Below are 21,314 nucleotides of genomic sequence, written 5' to 3'. Positions count from 1 at the left end.
TGATTTTAATAATGAATTGAACTAAATTAATGTAAATTTAAATAATACAATTTTTTTTAATTTATTAGGATAAAAAATAATAAAATTAAACCAAATCTATTTATCAGACTAATTAATTAAAATTAAATTAATACAGTAAATAAATTGTACTCAAAATAAAATAAATACTAATACGTTTATATTAAATTAAAATGATTAAATAATTAATTTATCTAAATTAAATTAATGTAAACTAAAATAATACAATTTAATTTAATTTAATTTAATTTAATTTTAAATAAATAATATTTTGTTAAAATTATTAAGTTTAATAGAGTTTAACAATACCAAATTGGATTTTAATTCCTTTCCGATAATGACATCCCTAATCATTGAATCCTAAGTGTATTTAAATACTTTTGGGTAACGCTTTTTTGGATTCCTAAGGCTTACTTACACACAAAGAAAAAAAAAACACAGCATGGAAAAAGCAACACTTTTATTGATGGTGGTGGCAATAGAAATTTTAATGGTGGTTGGTATGCGGTTGGTAGTAGAAAATTGTTTAAGCTTACCCTGGAGGCCAACAACTGATTCCCAGGCAACTGAGGCGTATAAAGTAAATATAAAAAACACGAAGGGGAAACTATCCTTAGAACGTCGTCGCTTGTTTACATTCGTAATCAAATGTAATGATATCTCTGTGGTATTTGTTATTTTCCAGAATGGTGGAAATGGTGGTGGTCACTAGATATCTATACTTTGGCAGGATTCATCATCATCATTACAAAACCTTCGTATGAAAGCAAGCAATTGTACATTGCATTGTGATCTGTTGTTATATCCGAAAATACAACAAATTAACATGCCAAACATGATTACCTCAATTGTGAGAGATGAACTTCTATGTGGCCAACCGCCAAAAACAATAATTCCCAAGAAGCCTTAGTATCTATATTTCAAAATAAAGAGAGAATGAGTGGTTCTCACATAACCATTTGAATAGAGCATTCAATTGGTTTCGCATTTTATGAAACAAATTAGTAATGCGGAAAAAGTTGTTTAAAATAGATAATTAAAGTTACCTTGCATAAAATTCGGCTCTTAAATGGTGAGATAATTTGTATGAAACGAACTAAAACTAAAACAAGTAATAGAAAATAATGAACGATAATAATTATATATTTTCTAAAAAACCTAATGCAATTATATGTTTTGTATAGCTACTTAATAAATTGTTTGAATTAATCACGTCCTCTGATGTTTGAATTAACTGTAAGCACATAATTGATCATCAGTATTGCCTTATTGAATTAGCTCTCTTATTATATTTCCCTCACACACTCTCTCTTTTTCTACTTGCTCATTGCCTACTAAACGTTATCACCTTACTCAATTATTGAGTATGAAGCTAAGCTTCTCATTTGCAATGTTTACAAAAACAACACTCGTTGCTTTTCAATTCCCCACTCTCCCCTTTTTTTCCTATATCTAATTCAACCCAATATAATATGATCATTCTCAACTCAACTCACCTCCACTCGTTCCTCTTTCAAATCCACCTTTAAGGCTAATTGTTCTCTCAGCACTACATCAGGATAATGGGTTTTCTCGAAAGTCGCCTCCAATTGTTCCAATTGTTCTTCGGTGAAAATTGTACGATGACGACGCTTTCTTTTGGGTGGTGGTCCATGACCCAAATGTCCAGCCAAATGATGATGATGATGAGCATGAGGTCCACCATGTGGACCATGATGTAGATGATGAGCCGCTGCATGATGACTATGTCCAATACCCGTACTATGACCGGTAACATGAGCTTGCATTTGTGCTGCTGCAACATGAGCCACAGCAGCCGCATGCATATAATTAGGATAGAAATTGGGGTAGGCAACTGAAAAAGGAAAATACATAAAAAATTGATTAAAATATATAAAGAAATAAATTTTCATTAAAAAATTTGTTCATGTTTAAAAATATTTTTATTTCCGAGTCAAAGATTGAGTTAAAGTACATCTTTTAGATGAAAAAAATTCTAGTGTATGGTGAATAAACTCCGTTCTGCCGCAGAACGTGATTTATTGACCATACACAAATGAATTGTGAGTATGGGTATAAACACAACCATAGCGATTGTCGGTGATCGGTAGGTGACCCTTTGTTTACGTGTATTTTTGTTGGTTGTATTATCGTTATATCAATGAAAGTACATTGTTGACTTAATTTTAAAGAAATTTTCTTTTCGTTTTCCCTTATCGGAATACCATCCTCTTGTGCTCCTTGAAACCAAGCTTATAATGTAAATAAATTCTTTAACAACTTAATTGTTTCGTTCTCTACAAACATTTTCTAGGCATAAGCAAGGACATGAAATCAAAATCCATAAATCCTCGGAAGATTAGAATCAAAATTCGTCTATAGCCTGCAGTTAGCATACTCAACTAGATATTATTATGGTTTTATAAATTTGCAAAAACATTTTCCATCTTTCATGGTTGAATTAATAGGCATTATGTGTAAAACCGAAGCTTTTTATGTAGCTAAAAATATCAACCCCACTGATAAATTGCAATGAAAAACATTTTATCCCACAATCATCATCATCATCACCGTAGCCACCCCATGTGGTAACCGCTATTCATGTTAAATACTTTTCACCTGGCGTTTTTTACAAAAGAAGTATAGAATAACGTTCCACTGAATTGTGGCACCCACTCAAATATTTTGACCCATAAGCTAAGCAAAGGGAAAATGTAGAGAAAAAAAAATTAAAAGAAAAAAAAACGGTATAAGGAAGCTGTCAGAGAAAAAGATGTGAAAAAATTATAAAGAAGGTATATGGAAAATATTTCTAAACATCTAAATAAGATGCTTTTCATTTGACATAGCTTAGCTTCAATATGGAAATCTTCTTGCCCTGGGCGGCTTTTTCGCTCTCTCTGTCTATGGGTAAATGCATGCCTTTCACCCACCCTCAAAAGGATAACAGGTGCTGGGTATGAAAGATGACAGTGATTATGGTGTTGACTGCTGCTGTTACTTACTGCTGTTATAGGGAATCAAATCAAATCATCTTTTCCGGTTTATTGCTTTTTACTGACGCACCATAGTTAATCGCTTCAATGAACTGCTTTAATATTATGCAGAGCTTACCTAATAGCTCTAGAAGATAGAAGAATTTTTTCCATCACCTCAAGACAATATTCATTGGAGAATCAGAAAAGTGAAGGTTTTTTTCCCATTAAGTTCCATCAAAGAAGACAAAATGTATTAGTGGCCGTGGCAAAAGGATTTTAAGATTATTCAGAGCCTTATTATAAACAAATGTTACAACTCAATGAAAGAGTATTTACTAAAGCATTTTAAAAGCTTTAACATATGGCCCATAAGAGTCTTAAAGGAGGAATGAATAATCTATTTTATTTTATAGATTTTTTTAAGATTTTTATATTCACAGATATGTCATAATGTTTGCAACGATGGCAACGGTGGCACTTAATTGTTTTCACGATTGCTTTAGAAAATATCAATACCATTCAGACAAATTTCTGAATTAAAAATCACGTACGAAAATAGAATCACAAATATTGAAAAAAAATATTCAATTAAAAAATTAATTGATCTAGTAATTTTTTCAATTCGAATAGAAATAATAGAAATAAAATTTTCTATAGAAATAAAATTTTGACAAAATGTTCAATAGAAATAAAATTTTCACAAAATTTTCTATAGAAATGAAATTTTGACAAAATTTTCTATAGAAATAAAATTTTGACAAAATTTCCAATAGAAATAAAATGTTAACAAAATTTTCTATAGAAATAAAATTTTGACAAAATTTTCTTAGAAATAAAATTTTGACACAATTTTCTATAGAAATGAAATTTTGACAAAATTTTCTATAGAAATAAAATTTTGACAAGATTTTCTATAGAAATACATTTTTGACAAAATTTTCTATAGAAATAAAATTTTGACACAATTTTCTATAGAAATGAAATTTTGACAAGATTTTCTATAGAAATAAAATTTTGACAAAATGTTCAATAGAAAAAAATTTTGACAAAATTTCCAATAGAAATAAAGTTTGACAAAATTTTCTATAGAAATAAAATTTTGACAAAATTTTCTATAAAAATGAAATTTTGGCAAAATTTTCTATAGAAATAAAATTTTGACAAAATTTTCTATAGAAATAAAATTTTGACAAAATTTTCTATAGAAATAAAATTTTGACAAAATTTTCTATAGAAATAAATTTTTGACAAAATTTTCTATAGAAATAAAATTTTGACAAAATTTTCTATAGAAATGAAATTTTGACAAGATTTTCTATAGAAATAAATTTTTGACAAAATGTTCAATAGACAAAAATTTTGACAAAATTTCCAATAGAAATAAAATTTTGACAAAATTTTCTATAGAAATAAAATTTTGACAAAATTTTTTATAGAAATAAAATTTTGACAAAATTTTTAATAGAAATACAATTTTGACAAAATTTTCTATAGAAATAAAATTTTGACAAAAATTTCTATAGAAATAAAATTTTGACAAAATTTTCTATAGAAATAAAATTTTGACAAAATTTTTTATAGAAATACAATTTTGACAAAATTTTCTATAGAAATGAAATTTTGGCAAAATTTTCTAAGAAATGAAATTTTGACAAGATTTTCTATAGAAATACAATTTTCACAAAATTTTCTATAGAAATAAAATTTTGATACAATTTTCTATAGAAATGAAATTTTGACAAGATTTTCTATAGAAATAAATTTTTGACAAAATGTTCAATAGAAAAAAATTTTGACAAAATTTTCTATGGTAATAAAAGTTTAAAAAATAAGATTGTTTTGCTTGGTAGTTTTTTGGTAAAATTGTTTCCAAATTTTGGTAGATTATTTTTGGCTTGAGTGGCAACCGTGGATTGAATCCAAAATAGAGTGTTTTCTTGTGTATTATGTGAGCATATTTCTTCCTTACGTTTTTCTTGCACAAAACTATCTTACACGCAAAGAAAATATCATTAAAATTGAGCCAACGAAAACTGTTCATAGATATAGCGAAACAGTTTCATTAATGTAATATTTGTTAATAGCACGAGGTTTTTCATTGATTAACAGAATATTAATTACAATAACGACAAATTTCGTTATATCAACGAATTTGTTTCATTGGCCCAATTTTAATGACACTTTTCGTTAATATAATGAGGCCTTATCTACCAGTGTAGACAAATTATTTATACTTATAGCCCTCTCAGTCTTGACGTTTGCTCTCTCAATAAAAGAGAACAGGGTTATGTCTTAATAGTAAGTTATCTTTGTAGGTGTACTAAACAGTGTTGCCAGATAGATGTGTAAACTAAATTTCAATTTTAATTAATTTTCAAAAACTATTTTTTTAATTAATCATTTCATAATTTTTTAACCGTACATTATACACTGAAAAGAAAATTAAAATAATAATGATGCATTTCATTAATAATAAATAAATTCATATCACATTGCAGACTTTGATAATAGAATAGAAATAAGAATAGTTTCATTATAAAACAAAAGTGATTTTATGGTGATGTGGTTGATATTTGTTTTAATTAAGAAATTATTTGAATCAATTAAACTTTCAATTGAAAAGTTTTCAAAATTCAATTACAATTTTAATTGGAAAATTTTTGGTTAGATTTCTTTCTGTGTTTATATTAAGTTTATCAAATTCAAACTCTCTTCCTCTCATAGTTGATTCAATATTAATTTATTAATTGTATTTATTACTAAAATTAAATAAAAAATATGTGTATATATTGATTTGTTTGAATAATTAATTAAGGCAATACTTTTTTAAATATTAAATTAATTTTTTTTGTTATTTTTTAGAAAAAGACATAGGCAATAAAAAGAGATAAAGATGATATTTGGATTCTTTTTTATTTAATTATATTTTTTTTATAATTTTTAGTGGTGTTTTTCATACCTTCATTAATTGGATTTAATATTTGGACGTTAATATTTAATATTTCTATCAGTAACGCAAACATTTGCAATCATTTCTTAAAGTGGCTTTTTAAAAAGGTAATTTTAATAGAATTTTTTTAACACAATTTCAGTTTCCATTAAAAATTTAATTTGAATTATTTTTCTTATATTTGATATCTGTCAGTTGTTCCGTGAGTTTTGCTTATTATGATACACCCAGAGAAGGAATATGATCACCTCAAACATGTTTTAAGAGCAAAATGTTATTTTTGGGTGGTGACCATGTAACATGGTTTTAGCAACCATGTTATTTTCTCGGAAATCATGTATCTGATTTCGGCAAGCAGGTTATATTTGACGAGAAAATAACATTTTAGTGGCAAACATGTTACATGGTCACCATACAAAAATAACATTTTGCTCTTGAAACATGTTTGAGGTGATCATATTCCTTCTCTGCGTGTATGATCAAACTTAAAACTGGACTCAAAGACCACCATTTCTATTCAAACAAAAAACAAAATCCTTCTGAGAGATACGAATCATTTCTTAATTATTTCTAAATTGCTCAATTAAATTTATCGTATATTTTAGCAGTAGAGTGAGGATTCGTCAAGAAGTAAATAAAATCGAAAAACTCATAGAAGAGTCGAAGGTTACAAGTATTGACAACAATCATCCATGTAACCCCAATCAATTAAAATAACTTTCCTACAGTGACCTTCAATTAACTTTTTAATCTTCTTAAAAGTTCCAACAAATGTTGGAAAACCCTTTTCAAGGCTAGCTTTGGCGGTATGAAAAAATATCAAATTTCCTTGACAATTTCCTATGCATTTGCAACACATCAACTTACCCAAAAAATCGGATGGTGAGGCAGCAAAACCAGTGGCCGCCGCTGCTGCCAAATGGCCTAAATGTAAACCGGGATGTTGTAACATGGCAGGTACCCGTTGAGGTCTCAAGGGGCTTGAGGCAGCGGAACTGGAATTTGAACTGGGTGAGGTGGGTGATTCAGAACGTTTGCTGAGTAAATTGTTATTGTTGTTGCTGTTACAATTGTTATTGCTGTTGTTGTTGCTATTATTGGTGTGATTTGCATTAACCGACCTTGAACCCAAAATACTATCAATACTAAAGATCGAAGCTGCCGCAGCAGCTGACCCCACCGTCGTTGTGACATCCCTGGGTAATCGTTCATCATCCAGGATCACAGTGGCTCCCGATTGAGAACCATCATCGGAGGACGGTGTTTGTGATTGTGTATGTTGTTGCTGCTGCTGTTGTTGTTGCTGGAAGACCGATTGCAATCGTTGACCCAAGTAACCACATTGTTGGGAATTCAATAGCATGGCAGTGGTTAGATAAGCAGCATTAGGTGTAGTGGGAGGTGATCGTGGAGTATTATTACCAGTTTGACTATGGCGATTGTGGTTATTCGTGTTCGTATTGTTGTTATTATGTTGATGCAAATGTTGCTGCTGCAAATGATGTAAAGGGAAATGAGATTGTTGCTGTCCCCCTAATGATGATGATGATGTGGAATGATGATGCAGTTGCGATATGGCTTGTTGGTGGGTGGTCAGATTTTGATGGTCACTGAGGGGGCTAGAGGAGGGACACCGTTTTATGGTTATACCAGAGGGTGGTGTTGTGGTCTCTACCATGTTGAGGTTTTGAAATGCTGGACTTTGTAAATTGTTACCGGAAATCGTTTTGTGAGAAGGTGAAGTTGGCGGCGGTGTTGCCGGTGGTGAACAACTATCGTCGTTACGCACCAGTGTAATTTTAAATTTAGACGGAGAATGGCTATTGAGTTTAGGCTCCAATTTACCAACAAGTTGGTCTGGAGCGGGCCACAGTGAGGACAGAATTTTGATATTTTTTTATGAAATAAAATCCAAGAAATTTTATTAAATTTGCTTTAAATGGATTTACACACACGCACACGTGAAGATTTAAATAGAAAACTTATTTGGAATTATGTTTTGTTATTTTTATTTTTCTTAAAATTCTTCAGATAAAGGGTTTTTTAATCACTTGCGTTTGTTTTTTTTTTTTCTTAATTTCTTTGCTTGTTTATTTACTTTGTAATCTTCTTTTAGTTTTTTTTCACTTATTTTTTACCGATTAAACATTTACTCTCATTAATAGATTTTTCATTACACGTCAAGATAAAAATCTCTTTTAATTCGACCGTATACTGCTGCTGCTTGTTAGAAATCCGAAAATGATATGGATGTGCTGACAGTTGACACTCTAACAAACAACTTAACAACTTGCAAAACCCGATTTTCTGTTTTACCCAAAACGACCTCTCACATTAATCTCCCTCTGTGTGTGAGCTGCTTGCATAGAGACCACGCCTTCATTTTGTTTTGTATTGTTGTTGCGTGGTAGATGGATGGTGCCTTGCTTCCATATTGAAATTCCTTCATGTGTTTATAATCGACATGCATACAAACATACAATATAAACTCTCTCCTTAGTAGTGCTCGCTCTCTCCTTCTAGCACTCCCCCAGTAATACCAAACATATTTTGTCTCTATTCCCCTTATGGTGATGTTAATTCACCATTAATGGTGAATTCTCCATACAATGGAGAGTGCATATATAGCGAGAGCGAGCGATTGCCTGTTACATTGTTTAAGCAAGGGTGCTTGCTATTGGTTGATGCCCGCCTTTCATATCCCCTATATAGTGTTAATGCTTGGCACAATTCATTGATAAGTATAGTGTGTGCGTGTGCTAGCAGATGTTGGGTGGGTGGCTAAAAATGTCACAACTTATTTTTCTAGATGGTTTGATGGGCTCATTAAGGAATTTACAAATGTATGTGGGTGGGTGTTTGTGTGATGATGCGCATCTCATCTTCCTGTTTGCTTGATTGTGTGACCGTTATAATCGCCATAATATCTTTGTATCGACTTCCCCGCGCGCTCTCTATCTTTAATGCTACGATACTACTTTTGCTGCTCTTTGTCAGTCCGTCTGCTTTGGTTATGTGTAAGGATTTTCATTGCGTTTGTATTTTCAGTAGGCGTTATATTTTAATAGTTTTGACTTAATGATATCTATCTCTTCCCACCCATCACTACTCGATGATTTTACACATTTTTGTTGTTTTAGCCTTGAGTATTTTATTGACCGCCAATACGAGAGGGTGACATGCTAATGGAGGTGGAAGTTAGCCTATGCTGCTTCTAAAATACCTTTCGCTAAAATAGAGATCATGGTAGTCAGCCATAATATACCAATACTGTTATACTTTATATACATTTTGTGTTCGATATGAAGCAAAGTCGAGGATGTCATAATACTATGAAACAGGAAATCTTATGCAAACAAGGTGTTTATAATTTATTATTTATATAATTAAGTGGCAATATAACAGGTTGGCTGATAAGTTCCCGGTCTAATAAAGAAAAACACATTTTTTTTGTCAAAATTCGTTTTTATTATTCAACATAGTTCCTTTCAAGAGCGATACAACGATTATAACGACCTTCCAATTTTTTGATACCATTTTGGTAGTACTCCTTCCGTTTTGCCTCAAAATAGGTCTCAGTTTCGGCGATCACCTCTTCATTTGAGGTCTGAGAACAAGAAAAAGTCGATGGGGGCCAGATGTGGAGAAGCAATTCGAAGCCCAATTCAAGAATTTTTGCCATCGTTCTCATTGACTTGTGGCACGGTGCGTTGTCTTGGTGGAACAACACTTTTTTCTTCTTCATATGGGGCCGTCTTTCCGCGATTTTGACCTTCAAACGCTCCAATAACGGCATATAATAGTCACTGTTGATGGTTTTTCCCTTCTCAAGATAATCGATAGAAATTATTCCATGCGCATCCCAAAAAAACAGAGGCCATAACTTTGCCAGCGGACTTTTGAGACTTTCCACGCTTCGGAGACGGGTCTCCGGTCGCTGTCCACTCAGACGACTGTTGATTGGACTCAAAAGTGTTGTGATGGAGCCATGTTTCATCCATTTTCACATATCGACCGAAAACTCGGGTGTATTACGAGTTAACAGCTGCAAACACCGCTCAGAATCATCAACACGTTGTTGTTGCGGCACCTATTTTGCACAGAGCTTCCACATATCCAAATATTCATGCATGATATGACCAACACGTTCCTTTGATATCTTTAAGTCCTCTGCTATCTCGATCAACTTTAGTTTACGGTCATTCAAAATCATTTTGTGGATTTTTTTGATGTTTTCGTCGGTAACCACCTCTTTCGGGCGTCCACTGCGTTCACCGTCCTCCGTGCTCATTTCACCACGCTTGAATTTTGCATACCAATCAATTATTGTTGATTTCCCTGGGGCAGAGTCCGTAAACTCATTATCAAGCCAAGATTTTGCTTCCACCGTATTTTTCCCTTCAGAAAACAGTATTTTATCAAAACACGAAATTCCTTTTTTTTAATTTTTTTCACAATAACAAAAGTTGCTTCACAAAAGACGCTCTATCTCACAAACTAATTGACTTACAGACGTCAAATTTTGACACGAATCATTTGAAGGTTGGTACTATATAAAAATATATGCATTTAATACTAGCGACGCCATCTATGTGTCAGACCGGGGACTTATCAGCCAACCTGTTATATAACAATTTATAATATTTGCAAAAAATTTAAATTTAAACTTGGGAAGAAATTATTAATTGTATGCATACTGCTTGCTACGCTGAAAGAATGTTGATCTACTATGAAAGATTATGCAACATAAAATTTATGACACGCAATTTTCACAAAATTGAGGACAAATTTCTTTATGCAACATAAAATTTATGACACGCAATTTTCACAAAATTGAGGACAAATTTCTTTAACAGAATATAATTTTAATTAAAATAAAGTTTTTAATGTTTCCTCCAATTTTTTTTTTATATAAAATTTAGGACACGAATCGTGAAAATGTGCTTCTTATCCCAGTAAAAAAAGAGCTTCCAAAAAATAGTTTGGATCCCCAATCTGTGATCCTATTATCTAATTTTTTACAATTTGAAAAACTTTTTCGCTCCGACCAGGAGTTGAACCTGAGATTGATGGCACCATAACAGAACGCCTTAGCACACTCAGCCACAAACGTCTTTGAACATAAAGCGTCGAAAGGTCAATTCAAATGTTTGTGATATGATCGTAATACGATGAACGAAAAAATAAGAAACGCAGGTTCAAATCTCACCAGAGGCAATTTTTTTTATCAAATAATTAAAAAATAAAAATATTTTTTGTTATGTTTTGCATCGTATTTATTTTTCATTTTCGGCATATATTTTCGTATAAATATATTTTTTCTATTAAAAATCAACAAAAAAATTAAAAATCCTTGCAATTTGCAAACCCTTCTCAAAAGAACTTCCATGGAAGCGAAAAAGTCAAACGGCACAGGTTCAAATCCCAGCGGGGATGCAATTTATTTTTTTTATATTGTTTTTTTACTAATTTTCTATTTCTTTTGTTAATTTTCAATTTTTTTTGTGAAATTTAATTGTCCAAAATTTGCACTTAAAATAGCCTGATTGCGTACTTTCTAATACTTGTCCACAAGGACTGCATAGGAAGTAGAAAAAAATCATTGGGGGATCCCAAGATGCGCTTTAGAAGAAATAATTGTGGACTTGTTCAAAAAGACTGCATCGGGAGTGGAAAAAAATCATTGGGGGATCCCACGATGCGCTTTAGAAGAAATGTTTGTGGACTTTCCCAAAAGGACTGCATCGGAAGTTGAATAAAATCGATGTGGAATTCTGGGATGGGCTTTAAAAGAAATGTTTGTGGAACAACTTCCAATTTTTTTTTGCTGGCTCCATCACTACACTCCTGAGTCCAATCGACAGTCGGCTGAGTGGACAGCGACCGGTGAACCGTCTCCGAAGCGTGGAAAGACTCAAAAGTCCGCTGGCAAAGTAATGACCTCTGTTTTTTGGGATGCGCATGGAATAATTTTTATCGATTATCTTGAGAAGGGAAAACCCATCAACAGTGACTATTATATGCCGTTATTGGAGCGTTTGAAGGTCGAAATCGCGGCAAAACGGCCCCATATGAAGAAGAAAAAAGTGTTGTTCCACCAAGACAACCCAACGTGCCACAAGTCATTGAGAACGATGGCAAAAATTCATGGATTGGGCTTCGAATTGCTTCCCCACGCACCGTATTCTCCAGATCTGGCCCCAGTGACTTTTTCTTGTTCTCAGACCTCAAAAGGATGCTCGCAGGGAAAAAATTTGGCTGCAATGAAGAGGTGATCGCCGAAACTGAGGCCTATTTTGAGGCAATACCGAAGGAGTACTACCAAAATGGTATCAAAAAATTGGAAGGTCGTTATAATCGTTGTATCGCTCTTGAAGGGAACTATGTTGAATAATAAAAACGAATTTTGACAAAAAAATGTGTGTTTTCTTTGTTAGACCGGGGACTTATCAGCCAACCTGTTATAATGCAATTTTAACTGAAAGAAAGTTTATAATCTTTGCTTCAAAAATTTTTGTATTACATTTAGGTCACAAATTTTGGAAATTTGCGTCTATCCGTTAAAATCGTATATCTTTGAACTAAGGCACATTTGCTTCAAAGTAAAGAAAAACATTTTTGAGTTAAAGAAATAGTCCTCAAATTGTAACTAAAATATTGAATCATTAGATTTAAGATGAAAACGCTTCATATATAGGCTAAGACTTATTTTGAGTATTTTGTATCTTTGTTTTAAAGTTATTTTGGAATTAAGAAAATATATTTTAATTGGAAGTATCTGTTATAATTTGGATTTAAACTTCCATTTGTTTCTATGTGAATTGCTTTATTAATATATCGTAAATAGGGAATGAAAATTTCATAAAAGAGATCTGTATCCTAATTGTAATTTAAAGATCCTAGATTTAAAACTACAAAAGTCTCTAAAAAAAAACTTCCTTATTTTAAAGAAGCCGCATCATTGGCACGAAATCAATACCAAAATCCTTAAGGGGAGGTCAAAATCTTTGGATTCAAGCAATTTGTTTTGAGTGCATCTACCCCATAAAATGTACATGAGGATTCCAAAAATAAGCATAGATCTCATATAAATATTATCCAGTTTTATTAGCCGATTATATAAATTAAAAAAATAAAAACCCCCCATAAGTCATACCACTTTCAATTGAGATATAGCCTCCATAAGATTCTCTTTCGCAAATATTGCATTACCCGTACACAAAATAATAAATATTTTTGAAACTTGTTACAATTGTTAGCAATAAGTCTGATTTTTGTAAAATTTTGAAGAAATGAAATTTATGATGAAAAGTATTAAATAAAACCATCTAATAAATTTTGAAAAATACATTATATTACATTACATTGGTAACATTGTTGCATAGTGTTATCTTATGTAGACAAAGTCAACATTATCATTTTGTATCTCTTTCAGACTTCGTCGCAGCTTCATACATATGCCTATAATTCACAGTTGAGAGTAATGGAGAAAAGAAAAAAATTCAACTGAACTCAATTTCATTAACGGCAACCAAGGCACATAAAATGGCTTAAAACCAAAGGCACATGGATCAATGTAAATGTACATGTATCTGTATGTATGTATGTATGTATGTATATATCTATGTATTCATTTTGTTAAACGTTTCTCATATAAGTAGATAATGACTAAATTAATGCTTTTATATCTTACCCAGACGTCTGCAGAATACAACTTCTGCCAACGTTAATATCTTGTAATTCCCCACCGTTCTCTATAATCTTTACACCACACCAACAAAAAAAAAAAAACTTTCCAAGATTTGAAAAAAGTAGGATATATTATTACTGTCATTACTATGCATTCTGCTTGTATACACCAGGGATGGAAAATGCAGTACTATAGTACTTTTTTCAACACTTTTTCACCCCGGTCAGTACCGTAGTACCCCCGCGAAGGATTTAGTACCTTTTGTGTAGACATTTTTGAGTCGATATCAGATTTATGGTACAATAGCTTTGACAAAATATTTTAATATTTTGAGAAAGTCTTTATCAACCTTATTTGCTAATAGTCTTTTACAAATATGGCAAAACAGACATGTTCATGTGGGAAGAAAATCTCGATTTTGTAAAAGACATAGTCAAAAAGAGGATTTTATTGAACTTCAAGAATGTTTTAGTCGAAAAAAGAATGCGATTCTATATTATCGATTTTTTATTTCGGTAGAAAATGTTGTCAAAATTTTATTTCTATATAGAATTTTTCCAAAATTTTATTTTTATAGAAAATTTTGTCAAAATTTTATTTCAATTGAAAATTTTGTAAAAATTTTATTTCTATAGGAAATTTTTGCAAAATTTTATTTCTATAGAAAAAATTTTGCAAATTTTTTTTTCTGTAGATTTTTTTTGCAAAATTTTATTTCTATAGAAAATGTTTGCAAAATTTTATTTATATAGAAAATTTTGTCAAAATTTTATTTTATTTAAAATTCAGTCTCTTGACAATAGTCTTCCAGTGAAATTTTTGTTGAAATTTAGTAAAAAGTATCTTTCCGTTCAAAAAATACCTTTTTTGTACTTTCTTAAAAATTGTATTTTCCATCCCTGGTATACACTACACGCACAAACACATTGTGGTGAGCTTAATATATATCTACCATGGGAGAGTACTTTTGTGGTACATTAACATTATTACCATTATGAGAGGGATATAGAATTCTATGGAAGAGTGGGTGGTGTATAGTTATCTCTATATTTGTATATTTAAAGCTTATTCGTTATAGTATGCCGTTTGGAGTTGTTGTTGTTGGTTTTGTTATGTCTGTGGTCATTCATATTAGAAAATTTTTCTTATTATAACACAATAAATCCTGTGACTTACTTAAACAAAGTAATAAGCTAATTAAATGGAATGTAAACCATAATGGTTATAATAAAAATAATTATAAATTTCTGGATATCGACCATATGTATGTTAGCGCATACATTTATATCGAAACACATGTAGGAAACACCGACGGCCATTATATTGAACTTGCATCTACTGAAGATTTATACACAGAGAAGAGATACTGAGAAGATACACAGGGATTCCTAAGAAAAATTTGGAATCTGGTCAGATACTCATATCTCGTTATGCTCTGCTACTTAATCATCGGCATTGAGATTCCCATTGTCGGGGTCCAGGGCCTTAAAGCGTTAGAAGTTGTTGGTAATATCCGCAATTTCGGGTCATGGACTTAAACGCAGTTACGGCTAGAAAAAAACAAATCAGCGGTTTGTTTATCTGTTCAAAAATTTCTGTAAGTGGTTTCACACAGAGAGAGATGTTTATCATCTGTGACATCATAATGGACTGAATTTTATCCTGCCACGTAGTCAGAGAGACTGTACTTGCGCAGCGATGTTAGGCTGGAAGTGTACCTATGTCAAGCCACCGTGGTGCAATGGTTAGCATGCCCACCTTGCATACATAAGGTCGTGGGTTCGATTCCTGCTACGACCGAACACCAAAACGTTTTTCAGCGGTGGATTATCCCACCTCAGTAATGCTGGTGACATTTCTGAGGGGTTCAAAGCTTTTCTAAGTGGTTTCACTGGAATGTGGAACGCTGTTCGGACTCGGCTATAAAAAGGAGGTCCCTTGTCATTGAGCTTAACATGAAATCGGGCAGCACTCAGTGATAAGAGAGAAGTTCACCACTGTGGTATCACAATGGACTGAATAGTCTAAGTGAGCCTGATACATCGGGCTGCCACATAACCTAACCTAACCTATGTAAAGCACCGGTTACTCTTTACCTAAACAGAACTGTAGTAAATCAGTTTCCGGTAAACATAACAAATTCATGGTCTCAGACCACGGGAGCCACCGTGGTGCAATGGTTAGCATGCCCGCCTTGCATACATAAGGTCGTGGGTTCGATTCCTGCTACGACCGAACACCAAAAAGTTTTTCAGCGGTGGATTATCCCACCTCAGTAATGCTGGTGACATTTCTGAGGGTTTCAAAGCTTTTCTAAGTGGTTTCACTGGAATGTGGAACGCCGTTCGGACTCGGCTATAAAAAGGAGGTCCCTTGTCATTGAGCTTAACATGAAATCGGGCAGCACTCAGTGATAAGAGAGAAGTTCACCACTGTGGTATCACAATGGACTGAATAGTCTAAGTGAGCCTGATACATCGGGCTGCCACCTAACCTAACCTATGGTGTCGGATTTTCGTCAATCCCAGCTTTGACCGGCGGTAGTTCTCCGGGATATAATTCAGGTCAATTTGATATGTACACTCAAAAAATGTTTACTTGTATCCAAAGATTTTGGCCCTCGCTCAAGGATTTTGGAATTGAGCCACAGCTTTCATGATCTAAAAACGTAGAGGGTAAGAATTTATTAAAAAAAAAAATAAATAAATAAAAAATTAAAAATCCGCTACTGTGACTCGAACCTGGATTGCCTGCCATGGCCAAAGAAAAACGAAAGCCGTTCATGAAATCGTGAACCTGCAAAATCACTTTCTCATGCCTTTATGGTGGCTAAATATGGTGGCTATTTATTATGCTAAGTTCGGTTCAAATATACTATTTTTAAAATATTTTTTATTAAACTCAAATATGAACTGATTTGCTTTACACTTTATGACAATTCATATGAATGTTCTAGCTTTTTATACCCTCCACCATAGGATGGGGGTATATTAACTTTGTCCTTGCGTTTGTAACACATCGAAATATTGCTCTAAGACCCCATAAAGTATATATATTCTGGGTCGTGGTGAAATTCTGAGTCGATCTGAGCATGTCCGTCCGTCCGTCTTTTGAAATCACTTCCGAACGAAACAAGCTATCGACTTGAAACTTGGCACAAGTAGTTGTTATTAATGTAGGTCGGATGGTATTGCAAATGGGCCATATCGGTCCACTTTTACGTATCGCCCCCATATAAACGGACCCCCCAATTTGGCTTGCGATTGCTCTAAGAGAAGCAAATTTCATCGGATCCGGCTGAAATTTGGTACATGGTGTCAGTATATAGTCTCTAACAATCATGCAAAAATTGGTCCATATCGGTCCACTTTTACGTATAGCCCCCATATAAACGGACCCCCAAATTTGGGTTGCGATTGCTCTAACAGAAGCAAATTTCATCCGATCCAGCTGAAATTTGGCACATGGTGTTAGTATATGGTCTCTACCAACCATGCAAAAATTGGTCCATATCGGTCCATAATTATATATAGCCCCCATTAAAACCGATCTCCAGATTTGAACTCCGGAGCCTCTTAGAGGAGCAAAATTCATCCGATCCGGTTGAAATTTGGTACGTGGTGTTAGTATACGGTCTCTAACAACCATGCAAAAATTGGTCCATATCGGTCCATAATTATATATAGCACCCATGTAAACCGATTCCCAGATTTGGTTTGCGGATCCTCTAAGAGAAACAAATTTCATCCGATCCGTCTGAAATTTGGTACATGGTATTAGTATATAGTCTCTAAGAACCATTCAATCCATTATTATATATAGCCCCTATATAAACCGATGCCCAGATTTGAACTCCGGAGCCACTTGGACGAGCAAAATTCATCCGATCCGGTTGAAATTTGCAACGTGGTGTTAATATATGGCCGCTAATGGTCCATATCGGTCTATAGTTATATATAGCCGATCCCCAATCACACAAAAATTGGTACATATCGGTTAATAATCATGCTTGCCACTCGAGCAAAAATAATCTAGCAAAATTTTATTTCTATAGAAAATTTTGTCAAAATTTTATTTCTATAGAAAATTTTGTTGAAATTTTATTCCTATAGAAAAATTTGTCAAATTTTATTTCTATAGAAAATTTTGGCAACATTTTATTTCTATAGAAAATGTTGTCAAAATTTTAATTCTATAGAGAATGTTGTCAAAATTTTAAATCTTTTGAAAATTTTGTAAAAATTTTATTTCTATAGAAAATTTTGTCAAAATATTATTTCTATAGAAAATTTTGTTAAAATCATATTTCTATAGAAAATTTTGTCCAAATTTTACTTCTATAGAAAATGTTGTCAAAATTTTATTGCTATAGAAAATTCAAACTTAATTATATACGTATTTAATGGGCCATTTTAAGTTTAATATATACGTATGGACTACGTGGTATATATTACGGTATTAGGAAGTTTTAAGATACCTTGTCATCGGCAAAAGTTACCGCAACCCAAGTAATTCGATTGTGGATGACAGTCTTCAGTAGAAGTTTCTACGCAATTCATGGTGGAGGGTACATAAGCTTCGGCCTGGCCGAACTTACGGCCGTCAAGTCCAGAAATATTATCAGCACAAATTTTGTAATAAAATACTTATGAGTTTGAAACGAAATAAATATTTACATCTATGTCTTAAAAAAATTATGGCCTAATATGGAAGAATATGCAACATACATTTTAGGACACGTAATTTAAATTAATTTTAATTAAAATTAATTTTAATTAATCTTTGCTTCGAAATTTTTTTTCATTAAATATAGGACAACAATTTTAGAAATGTGCGTTTCTTGGAAAAAGGTGTAGATCCTTGAAGAAAGCAATTTTCCTTGATGTAAAGACAAACATTTTTAATTTAAAGAAATCATCTTTAAATTAGCTGATTGATTGATTCTTTAGATATAAGATAAAATTTTCAAAGTTAAGCCAAGACTCATTTTGAGGATTTTGTATCTTTATTTTTTGGGAATTATTAATTTGGTTCAGCTTGAGGTCATAGAAACAATCGATTTGTTTTAAATTTATTTCCAATATTTTGGTTAGTGTCACAAACCATCTCCAGGGATATTGTATCTACACTCAAAAAAAGTTTACTTGGATCCAAAGATTTTGACCTTCCTTTAAGGATTTTGGTATTGATTCCGAGCCAAAGCTGCGGGTTCTTTCAAATAAGGAAACTTTTTTGCGACCTATCTGGCTTTAAATCTAGGATCTATAAAATTTTCATTCTATTTTTCAGGTATATTAATAAAGCTATTCACGTACAAACAAATGCTTGTTTTTTTATTTTATTTTATTTTATTTTATTTACAAAATTAGACTTATAGTATAATATAAGAATAATATTACAATAGTAGCATTGGCTACAGAGGCCATCAGCTAACAAATGCCTGTTTAAAAATCCAAATTATAACGGATACTTCGAAGTATAAAATATTTTCTTTATTAAAAAAAAAGAAAAAAACTTTAAACCAAAGATGCTAAATTCTCAAAATAAGTCTTAGCCTATATTTGAAGCATTTTGATCTTAAATCTTAAGATTCAATACTTCAGTTAATTAAATCTAAAGTTTCAATATTTCAGTTAATTTAAGGACGATTTCTTTACATAAAAAATGTGTTTCTTTACTATAAGGAAAATGTGCCTTAGTTTAAAGACATGTAACTTAAAGTTTTCAAAATGTGTGTCCTAAATTTAATGAAAAAAAATGTTTGAACCAAAGATTATAAACTTTATTTTAATTAAAATTTCATTATTTTAAAGAAATTTGTTCTTAATAATGTGTAAATTGCGCATCCTAAAAATTGAAGTTGTATAATCTTTAATATCACGTAAATATTTTTATCAGTGTATCATAAAATACAAAAATTAAATTACATTTAATGTTCACAAAAAAAATCATAAATTAAGAAAACATTTTGAGCTTGGATGTATTCGTTTTAATTTTATTTATTAAATGTATTTCTTTTTTTTTATTTAACTGACAATTGTTTGTATGTGAGTAGCTTTATTAATATATTGCAAAGAGAGATCTGTATCCCAAAAATATTACTTTATTAAAAAAACCTCATCTTTGGCTCGAAAGCAATACCAAAATCATTTAGGGAAGGTAAAAGTCTTTGGGCATTAGTAAACTTTTTTTAATGTATGATTTGTTTTATCATATTCTTTGACAATTAATTTTTTAAAGTTAGTTGATATTTGTCGATTGATTAAAATAGGAGAACTCATGAGCTACCTTGGAATTGAACTCATGAGCTACCTTGGAATTGCCAAAATAACACTTCAATAACAATTACATTTGAATTCAGATTTCTGAAAAAAGTAGAGCAAGTCTTTCATTGAAATGAAAAAAAAAAAATAATAAAAATATTCCTATATTGTCATGGTATTCGATTACTAAAATACTTCTGTTATATTGAATATATTTATAGTATTTATAGTGATTCATTATAACTGAATCAGTTTAATTTGTATGGAATTAAATTGAAATGTCAATTAAAATCTCTCTCATCATCATCACATTGACATCTGCACAACACAATGGGGTTATAGTCGTCTACAAGCACTTTGTTGGAAATGTGGCATACCAATTTGCCTCAAAAGCCTATTTATTTAATGGAAACATCATCAGTCGTCATCATTATCATTATTATCTGCAGAGACGGACACAAATGTACAAATATACTTTCCACCAAATTAAACCTTGTTTGATTTATTTATTTACCATGAAATTTTGATTTGTTTGAGTTTAAGTAAACAGCAAATACACAATCACATTACAAATCAAATCCATCTAGCCATCCTCCATCCAACCATTTGCCCATCGACCCATCCATAGGCTAACCAACTCAACCAACCAACACACCATTATTTATAACATGAAGATATATCCACGCCTATGATGCCCATATTATTTACCTTCATCTGATGTGGATAACGTTGTACGTGTATGTCTGTCCTTCTGTTCTTCTATTCTATCCATTAACCTTATGCTCTCTGATTTCCTTGTATTCTGTATTTACTCTGGAAATATGAAATTTCATAATTTGCAAAGGATTTTCTGCTCTGCCTTTATAATATCACACTCATTACAAGCACGAGTAAAGCCATTAATAGAGATGTCATTGTAGACAAGAGTGATGATAATTAACTTCTGAAAAATTTTCAGTTCACGGAGAGAAGATATTAGCAATTTACTTCACCCAGAAAAAAGTGCCTTCGAAACTAAAGGAAAAAATTTTCATCAATATAGTTTATCCATTTTATTTCCATTAAGGTAAATTTTTGTGAAAAATAATAAAATTTACTCGTTTCAGTAAATAAATCCTAAACTGTAAGCAGTTAGGAATAGTTCATTAACTAGAATAAGGCATGGAATTTTACTCATACTATTTTCTTCGCTGGGTATAAGAATTTACTACTGAAAAAGAAAATTTTATTCGCCGATAACAAAGCATTCGTAAAAATAAACAAAAACCGAACTAAAACCAAGTTTCCTCAAAATTAGTAAAATTTCTTATAAAATGATAATTGCGACTTCCTTTATAATAGAAAGTTTTTCATACATACGAACAACACTTGGCATAGAAAAATATTTTAGTTCATTCGTACTAAGAAGTATGCAA

General features: G+C 31.8%; 1 protein-coding gene across 1 annotated transcript in view; it reads right to left on the bottom strand.

Moving 5' to 3' along the window:
* Positions 1-7,823, bottom strand: part of Gsc (goosecoid homeobox) — a 31,716-nt gene extending 23,893 nt beyond the window's left edge. The window contains exons 1-2 of the mRNA XM_075295107.1: positions 6,814-7,823; positions 1,515-1,873 (exon numbers count right to left, since the gene is read on the bottom strand). Coding sequence (XP_075151222.1) covers positions 1,515-1,873; positions 6,814-7,624 — 1,170 coding nt within the window. The 5' untranslated portion in view covers positions 7,625-7,823. The remainder of the gene's footprint in view (positions 1-1,514; positions 1,874-6,813) is intronic.
* Between the last annotated feature and the right edge of the window lie 13,491 nt (positions 7,824-21,314).

This window comes from Haematobia irritans, chromosome 2 (assembly GCF_050003625.1).
Source record: "Haematobia irritans isolate KBUSLIRL chromosome 2, ASM5000362v1, whole genome shotgun sequence".
Lineage (NCBI taxonomy): Eukaryota > Metazoa > Arthropoda > Insecta > Diptera > Muscidae > Haematobia > Haematobia irritans.
Note: the sequence above shows the minus strand (reverse complement) of the source record. Positions and strands in the feature narration are given on the sequence as shown.